The sequence below is a fragment of the Lepisosteus platostomus genome, chromosome 25 (genome assembly GCF_059453375.1).
Source record: "Lepisosteus platostomus isolate fLepPlt1 chromosome 25, fLepPlt1.hap1, whole genome shotgun sequence".
Lineage (NCBI taxonomy): Eukaryota > Metazoa > Chordata > Actinopteri > Semionotiformes > Lepisosteidae > Lepisosteus > Lepisosteus platostomus.
Genome location: NC_142635.1, coordinates 4674730 through 4685561, shown reverse-complemented (window position 1 = coordinate 4685561; position 10832 = coordinate 4674730). Strand labels below are relative to the sequence as shown.

The 10832-nt window shown below is 45.1% G+C and overlaps 1 protein-coding gene across 1 annotated transcript; it reads left to right on the top strand.

The window, feature by feature from the left end:
• Positions 1-529: 529 nt before the first annotated feature.
• lag3 (lymphocyte activating 3) lies at positions 530-8748 on the top strand. The gene is made up of 8 exons (XM_088619438.1): positions 530-846; positions 4077-4197; positions 4502-4719; positions 4855-5112; positions 5309-5605; positions 5949-6212; positions 7430-7551; positions 8024-8748. The coding sequence occupies exons 1-8, from the start codon at positions 801-803 to the stop codon at positions 8135-8137; spliced, it is 1440 nt and encodes a 479-aa protein (XP_088475564.1). The 5' UTR covers positions 530-800; the 3' UTR covers positions 8138-8748.
• The last annotated feature ends 2084 nt before the right edge of the window (positions 8749-10832 follow it).

The window sequence follows — 10832 nt, the reverse complement described above, 5'->3', positions numbered from 1 at the left end:
ATATATATATATTCTAATTCACCCAGGAAGTTTAATTGAACTTCAAGAGCTGCTTGTTGTTTTAATGCCGTGGTCGTGCGGGTCTCCGTTTCCAAATGCACCGTGCGTATCAACGTTAAAACTAAAATAAGACGACAATAAATACGAATGCTACATTTACAAATTCAAATTTTCAAAAGCATGTATGTGTCCTCTTGTACACGCGAGGCCTGCGTAAGCATTGCTTCGAAAAAAAGCAAAATTGTGTTTAACGCACACGGTGGTCCATGCCCAACAGGGTATTTCTGTGCGGTGCATTAAGACAGTGGTGAGAGATCTTCCTTTAGACCCAGCAACGCACCTGGTGGCACACACGCAGACGCTAACTGTCAATCAGCTGATGCAGATTTTCTGTTGTGATCCTCGAGACTTCTGATAAACCCCTTGTTTCCGACTCGCGTCACACGCCCAGTCTGAGCGACATCAAAGCAGCCTCAGAAGTTCTCGGTTCACATGTGACGCATTTGGACACAGAAAGAGACGCCCACCTGCCAGGGACTCCCGTTCCTTAACGCGCCTCAGTTCAAAAGAGAAACTCCTCAATCCTCTTGAGATCAGACCTCGTACCTCCTTCGCGAGTGGCGCCTTGGGACCGAGATTAAACTGGCAAGAAAAGATAGGAGTCCAGTCTCCACCCGTGATATTAGTTCAACAAGAATTCAATCCGTTAAATTCAATTGAGCAGGTGGATTAAATCGCATTTGTTTTAAAATCACGTTAAATACTACAACTGTTGCTTTGGAGGTCAAACGGAGGACAAGATGCGACTGATTGCATTGGTTGTGTGGACAATCCTGTGGGCTTCTGGTGAGAAATAATTAATTTATGGTTCTAGCTATTGTAGCAGTAATAGCTATTTTTTGCAATAAAAAGATGTATTGAAAACAAGACGGGGCGTTATCAGTTCGGGATACCATTGACAGGAATCTAATTATCATTATGTAGAATTGTTTAGTCAATAAGTGAGTTATAACGCGATTTTGTGTTTTAATAGCCTAACGAAACCTTTTTCTGCAGGGTCTGGTGTCTTATCGTCCCCGACACCCAGGCTATTTTGTTTCTCTCAAATTCTGCCTAGAGCTCTGAAACTTCACTGTAGTCACTAGCATCACCTTCTCCCAGAGCGTCTGTACTGACGGCGTTTATTGAGGATCTGGTATCCTGCGGGTCTGCTTTCAGAACCACGCTTCTTACCGGCGCTGGTTACGGTGATGAGAAACTTCAGTCCGATTTAAACTTTTAAACTGCGGGTCCTCATTGACATGTATTTCACGAAAAGCGGCGGTCCTGTCAGGAAAGACGACGGACTTTACGAAGAGTTTGATTGCATTAGTTTTAACTGAGATTATAATCCAGACCCCACCAACACTAATGCTAACAACAGGAGCTACTCCAGGTTCGACTGCGCTGATTGTACTGTGGCCCAGTCTACTGTACTAAACTGTTAGTATTACAATTGAAATTACTGCATACTAAGTTCTGCATTGAGGAACAAAGACAGAGGAGTGACAGACAATAACTTGTCGGCTGGACACTGTAGTAATGAGAAACTGTAAAATACATTGCACAGGTTTAGATTTGCATGGCTTTATAATTACTCTACTGCAGTAATGTATCCTAATCATCTCTATTAAAGCCTATGGCCAGACATCGCTGTGTATAGATTTTCAAACAAGTTGGGGAGCAGTTGTGGCGATTAGGAAGTGATGTTATGGCTAGTGCAAATAATAATAAACTATTTTATATAGCGCATTTAACGGTGGCTTCTCAAAGCGCTTTACAGAATGACAACTACCACACTCAAATCAAATACACGAGATATGCACGATGAGAATACACACTGAGAGGAGATAGTAGATGGAGTACAGGAGGTGTGGAAAAAATCTCTGAATGCCCATTGCCAGCGCGTGGAAAGCTGTAATTGACGCAAACCGAGCCGCATGCGCAGGCTGGAAGTGAAATTCAAGTGTTTCCCCATCCTCAGAAAGCGGATTCCGAGATTTTGTCCTCCCGTTATGTCAAAAGGGAATGGGCGAGAATCCCCAGAGGTCCTGTTCTGTGTGCGGAGAAGCAGGGCCAGTTTCTCCTCTCTGGAGAGCACAGCCTAACTGCCAAAGACCGTGGGCTGATCTGTAGTGACAAGGTAGCGGACTGGAACGTATTGGATCGGACTGGGTCTGCATCACCAGTGACAATGCTCAGACTATACTGTAAGAGTAGAGTAGGTCATGTCAGTTTACAGCGCTTGGATCCTGGGTCCAAGTCTGGCCCAGTCTGTTTGGAGTTTGCACATTCTCCCAAAGGTTTCCTGGCCAGGCTCAGCCAGAGGTGAAAAGCCAGCCCTTACTGTACTGTACTAAGAGAAATGATACCCCTACACAGTAGCAGCGAAACATTGTGTGAAGGTCATGTTGGATTTCAATGCATCACCATACTTTTGGGGTGGCATGGTGGTTAGCCCTACTGTCTTACAGTGTGGAGGCTCGGGCTTCAATTCCTGGGGTGCTGTCTGTGTGGAGTTTGCATGTTCTCCCCAGGTTTGTGTGGGTTTTCTCTGGGTTCTCCGCTTTCCTCCCACAGTCCAAAGACTGGCAGGTTAATTTGGCGTCTGCAAAAACTGGCCCTGGCGCGAGTGTGTGTGTGTGTGCCTGAGACGGACTGGCACCCCATTGACGGTGTACCCTGCCTTGGCTCCCATTGCTGGCCAGGATAGGCTCTGGCTCCCCAGGGGACCCTGAATTGAATAAAGCAGTAAAAAAAATGAAAAGTGGATAATAAGTGCTTGGATTCCATAACAGTTTCAAGGTATTAAACCCTCAGATTCTTTATAAGTGTAAGCAAAGCTTCCTTCATCACAACAGCTTCAGGGCAGACAGGGTAGATCAGTAGGTGTCAGCAGGTTAGGGGGACTCTTTGGTGCAGTCTTGGGCAGGGAGAAGACAGCGCAGTGCAGGTGTCACACAGCAGACATGGTACCAGTTTGTTCAAACCACAGAGAAAAGATTAGATGAGTTCACTGTCACGCGGGCATTGTTCTGTTGTTGTTAAACAGGCTGTTTAAAGAGAACATGCCAATGTCTTCATTTAAAATTAACTTTATGGTTATCTTATGGGGGGGTGGGGGAGCACTGACAGTCCCCAAGGTAATACAGTAATAATACAGTTAGAAGTTAATATAGTAATGTAATACAGTAACACTGTAAGTAGGTAATATAGTGATATGATATGTGTAATAATACTATATAAGTAGATAATAGAGTAATAGAACACATGTAATAATACTGTAAGGAGGTAGCACATGTAATAATATTGTAAGCAGGTAGTACATATAATAATACTGTTAGCAGGTAATATAGTAGTAACATACATGTGATAATACTGTAAGTAGGTAATACAGAACTAACACAGATAATAAAACTGTCTGCAAGTAATTTCCATATTTAAATGCAACATCCCATCAGGACAGAGCTTTCCACTAGGACAAGCGCATAGAGTGCACATGACCCACCTCCCCAGAGGAGATGGCAGCCCACCACTGCAAAGCTGGTCCCCATTTACTCTATATAGTCGAGTGGACTGGAGCAACTGGGGGCTATGTACCTCACTCCAGTTGCAAGAGCAGTGTCTGCAGCACAGATACAAACCCAACACTCAGGAGTCCAGAGACTTCCCCACCATGCTACTGTACACTGCCTCCTAATAATACAGTAACAGTATGAAATAAGTTACTTTCATCCCAGGATATGCTGTATTAATCAAGACTAACAATGAGTTGGTGTGCTCTGTGCTTAATTATAATACACTGCACTGCTGTATAGTAGCAGCATATAAGGTTTAAGGGATCATAGTATAAGGGATTGTTTAAGGGATCTTAGTATTTTGCACTGAGTCAGTGTTTAGCAACACTATATGTATGGTGCTGTGTGCAGCTCTGCAGTATTTTCACAAAATGGGCTACTTGCATATTGAAAGTGAATTCCCACATGCTATAACTTAAGATAATGCTTTCTATTAATCATATTTCTGTCTATGAACAGTGACCCAGGGTGAGATGATCGAAGTGTTTGCTGAACGCGGATCAACAGCAGTCCTGCCCTGTCTGTCTCATGCTCCTCTAAAGAATCCCCTCACCGTCCAATGGACTAAACGCAATAACATGTAAGTGTGTGACAGTATCTCTCCCTCTCTTTGAAATAAATCAGAATCAGTATTCATCTGTGTTTATGCAGGGACATGCAACTGTCTTTCTCACTCAGTTAATGTACACTTGATGTCCTGTAGGATCTAATTACTGTGCTGTAGTGTCCAGTCAGTCAGTCAGTCAGTGTCTCTGTGCTGTAGTGTCCAGTCAGTCAGTCAGTGTCTCTGTGCTGTAGTGTCCAGTCAGTCAGTCAGTGTCACTACACTATGTCTATAAGTATATATTTTCTCTTTTAACATGACTGACCTCATCTCTTGTCAGGATGGAGAGCACTGTCTGGAGAATGGAACGTAGTGGGATGGAGTTTTGGGGTTCCCCTGGGCCACAGAGGTCTCAATGCCCACACTCTGGGTTCCAGGATGGAGATTTCAGGCTGATAATACAGGAAGTGAGAGTCTCGGATGCAGGAGAGTACAAGTGCACAGCAAGAGGAAGCAGAGGGATCGTGCAGAAGACCGTAATTTTGAGAATCATCACAGGTACTGGCACAGCACTCCTGAGAGCTACTGTACTGTAGTGTCCAGTCAGTCAGTGTCAATGTGCTGTATGTCCAGTCAGTGTCAATGTGCATTAACTATTCTTCTCCTCTGCTCCCTGCCCACTGTCTCTCTCAGTCTTGGTCTCTCAGTCTCTCCCACTTGAGGGATCTACAGTGTCTCTGAACTGCAGCATTCAGCCCCAGCCACAGAAGGCAACAGTGAGCTGGCTCAACAACGGTACAGTCGTCGGGAACTCCCCAAAGACAGAAGTCACAAAGAAAGGGTGGACATTAACGGTCAAGCGCTTGACCCTGGCAGACGCAACTGATTGGTCATGTGTCGTCCATACCGCGAGACAGACAGGAAGAGGCACACAGAGACTGACAGTACGAGGTACGTGATTATTACTGATGTTATGCATTTGATACAATACTCGACAATATTTGGTAATTAAAGTGTTACACTGCCCTCTGGTGGAGAGATCTTAATTTTGTGAGAATTCAAGTCGCGCAGGCCATCGATATTACATAGTCCCCCAGCTAGACTTGTGCCATTCTCGGGGGATGAACAGGATTATCCCCTCTTGCAGGAATCGCTTCTCCAGCCAGTGACGGTACCATGTACGGGGCGGTGGGCTCCAGCCTGACTCTGCCCTGCCTGTTCAGTGAAGGCCTCATCCCACAGCAGAAGGGCTGGGAGAGGGAGACCAGGGGCGCTGTGCCTCAATCCATCACCCCCTCCCCCCCTTCCCCCTCCTCCTCGCCCTCCCTGGACGCGTCGCTGCGCCTGTCCGCCGTGGAGGAGAGGGACGGGGGGGTGTACACCTGCTTCGGCCTAGTGGAGGACAGGAGGATCGAGAGGAGGCTGAGACTGGTCACGGCAAAAGGTAAGGGGGAGGGAGAGGAGGAGACCGGGGTTGAGGAAGGACTGGAGACAGAGAGGGGAGGGAGGGTAAGGGAGCAGGGCGCGAGAGGAAGACACAGTGAGGGGACAGGAGCAGGGGAGAGACTGAGGAGGAGGAGGGGTGACGGTGTGTCCACCTGATTGTCCACCATGACGTTAGACCACATCCGCACAGTACTGATGGAAAGAGAAAGAAAAAGGGGAAAGAAAACAAGAGAGAAGAAGGTAGACGCAGAGAGAGAAAGAGACAAGACTGGATAGAAAAGACAGGGTGACTACAAACACCAGTCGGTATCAATTTAACAGCCTCTCCCCACCCCCCGCAGTTGGAGTAACAGCCCCACCCAAAGCTGGACAGCCCTTGACCCTGACCTGCGACCTCAGCGACGCAACGGGAGTGGACCGGTACGAGTGGTTCAGGGTGACCTCTGACGCCAATGGCACAGAGGTCACGACCCCTCTGGGCACGAGTTCGGAGAAGAGCTTCCGGCTCGCGGGAGGGAGCGGGGAGCTCTCCGGCGAGCTTGTCTGTCAGTTCCACGGGAAAGAAGGAGCGCTGGGAAACGTTAGCTACCACTTCCACACTTTGGGTACGTTGGAATTTCTTGCTGCTTTTAATAGCATTAAGCCCCCATTAGGAATTACGCCATTATGTAATGAAACTTTGTTGAGCTTGTGGTTTTATAGTCATAATTAGGAGCAGTGTGTAAATTCGGCGGGAACTAGGGGTTCTCTTTATTAACAGAAGGGGAAAAAAAGAGAGGCACAGTCATCTTTGAAAATATTTCCACTTCTCTACAATATTGACAAAGATTGCCCTAAAATAAAATTAACTTTCCAACTGCTCCAGTAGCCAAAAAGCAAAAAAAAAAAAACTCTTCCCTAGAAATGCCACTATCTAGGACGTCGATTGACATGATACACTTTAAACTATTGAAGTGGTAAACCACGTGACTGATGGAGCGAGCCAAGCGACCATCACTTCAATACTTCTAGTTTGTAGAACAGCCGCCAGACAGCGTCCGATTATTGATTTGGAGCACCTAGAGTCGATCGCATGCGTGTTGGTTCGGCTCGTTTTGTCGTTAGTCACTAGTGTTTCCCTCCTTCGTCGGCCCTAAAAATGTCGTAGGCCCTCGGCCATGTGCCTGCAGTGCCTCATGGGAAATCCGGCACTGTCTGCAACGTTTTGAGAACATGTTTGCTGAGCTGCCCTGACATGTCATTTCCCCCCCTCGTAGTGCTCTAAAGCATGCTGGGATTTTTGTCCAGATGCTGGTCACAGCCACTGGAGGAAGTCCCAGACAGGAAGCCATGTCTACCATTTCAATTCACCAGATCCAGAACCATTGCCTACTTATTTCACATTAAGAGCAATCCTCTTATCACAGTGAACCAATATCAGAGTGATTAAACAGCGCCCCATCTTTCTGTGCTAGGAACTGCAGTTTGAAGTTCTAATACAATCTGCCGTTACCAGAAAGTCATTTGTTCCGAGTCATAGAAAACCCAGAGCTTATCCCAGAATCACGGGTCTCAGAATGGGACTAGACACCCTCGACAGAATATCAGCACAGTCAAAATAAATAAGTTCCTTTTTCTTGTTAAATGTTTCTATTTCAATTTTAGTCACTAGAAGGGTGGATTTCTTAAGCAGAGGTGCCCCCCCGCTTAAATTAATGTTTTAGAGAAACGGAAAGCAAACTTGCAATTCTACACTGATGCACTGAAGCAACTGATGCCCGAGACCTACAGTTTTGTGCCATAAAACTCAGTAGGAGTTTTCACCTTTGTCATCTCTGCACAGGTCGCCTGGAGGCCACCACGAAAGGTGGGTCTTCGAGTCAAGTTGCCATAATAACCACCTTCAGTTTCCTGGTCCTGGTGCTAATCTTAATTCTGCTCCAGATGTACAAAAACCACCGGAGAGTGAGTTCCACGTTGTTACTGGCTCCCTGTCAGCTTGGTTCAAACTGTGTCTCTTTGCACGCCGGGGTGCATCTCTGTGACTGTTGCCATTTGATTTTCTTTGCATCTATTAGCTTGTTTTTTTTCTGTTGGCTCTTTATTTATCAGCCCCTTTCTGCATACGTCTAATGCACTGCGGCTTGAATGTACTTTGGTATCCAGTTAGAATGTCGGTCCTCTCCACTCTCAGCCCTCAATTTCCTGTCCTGTCTCTCTCAAAGCAGTTTTTTGTACAGCAATGTCACTAATAGTGGAACTAATGTAAGCAATGCTAATGTACAGTAGTGTCCAGTTAATACTTATTTCTTAACCTCTGTTTAAATGTACAGCAGTCTTCAGTAAGACAGTATATCAGAATTAACCCTTATGTGTATCTCTGTCAGTACACTATCATCCGGTAACTCTGTACTAAACCGTCTCTCTCTCTCTGCAGCGGAAGATGATATTACCATACCCAGCCCTAGAGACAGTTATTCACTCCTCCTCTCGCGCCCAAGAGAGGACAGAGAGGAAGAAAACAACTGATCCAGAACCAACGACTAACTAGTGCATCTGCAGAACCCCCTACCAATGTTCAGACAAAGCCTAGAGCAAGACTGCTTGGCATTTCAGTTGGCTGATCTCTGGTCCAGGGTCTTTAGTGGCAATGAAGCTGAAAACTTTGATAGATATATATATATATTTTTTACGTGACTTTATATAGAATTCCAAATATATAAACACAGGTTTTTTTTTAACTCTAAATAATTGTTTTGGGTTTGAAAACCAAAAAAAAAAACTGTACATAAATGTTCATGTATTAATCTATCAGCTATTTCAGAAGTATTATTAAGTCTGTATTTCAGTAAGGGTGCCTCAATGTGTCTCTCTGAGAGAGTCTGTGAGTGTGTGTGGGTGTGTGTCAGGATATGACTGCGTTCCGAGTGTCAGCCTGTACATCAGGTGTGTGTTTGTCAGGGCGTGTGCGCGGACGTCGGTTTGAGTGAGTTAATTTTCCTATCGTAGGTCACGTCATGCAGTAGCATCCCTGTGTAACTGAAGTTGCATGGTTCTGAAGGTTTGAAATGTATAGATTCTCGTCTCAGTTTTCTTTGTACATAAACGTATGAGTGAGGCGTTACCACATTCCTTTTAATTAAAATAAGTCAGAAAAAAAAATCATCCACCTTTGCATCTTTTCTCGGCAACGATTTTCAATCAGCTCTGGTTCACAACACCGAAAAGCAGAACAGAGCTCCAGTGCAGATGGTTCAATAGGGTCACCATTACATTTCCAGTTTACAAAGGCCTGGAACAATTTCATTGAGATCATTGTCGGTTCTTTTTCAGTTTTTAAGAATTACTCCCCTGTTTTCCCTGTAACTTGTGTATTTTCAAGCGTTAGGAAAACAAGGAAGAACCTGGGTGGCCAAAATGTGAATAATTTAATTTCTATATCATTACAAAACATCCGCCTACCCCAAAATCGTAGTATTGTGAACAGAAAAAATTTCTTAGAAATACTTCCGTCACAAAATCCATCTTCAAAAGCTGTATGTGCTATTATTAGCAAATTTAGCAGGTGTTTTGTTAATTTTGGAATTTGAGTTTCTCCAGGACCAGAGCTCGAGACCCCAGCTGTAAATGGTTTTCTAATTTCACCAACATGCACTTAGTCAAAGTTAGCAGCCACAGATAGCCATTTCTCCCTCACCCCTCATCAGAACAGCACAGCTCCAACTTGACCAGGGAAAGACGGTAGAAGACAGATATGTCTTACAAAGCACGCCTCGGGGGTTCAGGAAATCTTTTAAGAGTGAGCACTCGCAATGTGTTTGCCCTCATTGAGCCCTGACGGTTTCACACGGAGAAGCAGAACCTGATTGGGCCTCAAATTCTGCTGTGAAGATACACTCAGCCGCTGTGGTTGATCTTAAAAACACAGCAATGGACCCAGCTGATGAGTTCCAAAAAGAGGGAAAACAGCTATCCACAGCTGCTAACATGGACTTCTTCATCCTAATTATTCACATCCATCATTGCCTCTCTACACAAGACGTGAACGTGATGGGCTTTTTTTGTAAGACGGTCTTATGTACAGTATGTTTCTGCATCTTGACTCATTGCTGCATGTACTAAGAAGCATTCCCCTAAACACATTGGCATTGATGCAAAATGACTGCCATGTTTCACCCTTTAAAGGTGAATGAAGTGGTTCCCCTCCAACAGTAAAAGAGCTTTGGATTCCTTGAAGGAACTGCTCATTATTATGCACTGGCTTCCTGTCAAATTCCATGTGGACTTTAAAATCCTCATGCTCACCTATTAGGCTCTGCATGGCTTGGCACCACAGTACCTGTCTGATCTATTATCGCCCTACTCCCTACCTCGCAACCTTCGCTCTTCTAACTCTGGTCTCCTTACTGTCCCCCCAAGCCCGTCTACATTGTATGGGTGACAGGGCCTTGTATGGGTCACTCAGGACTCCACCAGTACTCACTGTCACTCAATACTCCACCTGTACTCAGTACTTAACTCGATACTCCACCTGTACTCGATTCCTCACTCAATACTCCACCTGTACTCAGTACTTCACTCAATACTCCACCAGTACTCAGTACCTCACTCAATACTCCACCAGTACTCAGTACCTCACTCAATACTCCACCTGTACTCAGTACCTCACTCAATACTCCACCTGTACTCAGTACCTCACTCAATACTCCACCTGTACTCACTACCTCACTCAATACTCCACCTGTACTCACTACCTCACTCAATACTTCACCTGTACTCAGTACTTTACCTCCCCATTTTCAGTTCACCTTTACTGACGAAGATGGTATCTTCACTTTGTACTACTTCACTAATTGCCTTTGGTTCTCTCCAGGTAGCCCTTGTCAATGAGAATTTGTTTTTAAATTGGTTTATCAGGTTAAAAGGGCATTATGGCAAAGGGCATTAAAAGGGCAAAGGGCAACTTTGGCTGAAAAGCTGATCAACACATTTGTGTTCTCTCGAATTGACTACTGTAATGCTCTACTCGCTGGGGTATCTAAATCTACTATGAACAAATTGCAGTATGTCCAAAATTCAGCACTCAGAATCACATTACTCCTGTCCTGGAGTCCTTGCACTGGCTTCCGGTCAAATTCCGTGTGGACTTTAAAATCCTCATGCTCACCTATATGGCTCTGCATGGCTTGGCACCTCAGTACCTGTCTGATCTATTATTGCCCTACTCCCCACCTCGCAACCTTTGC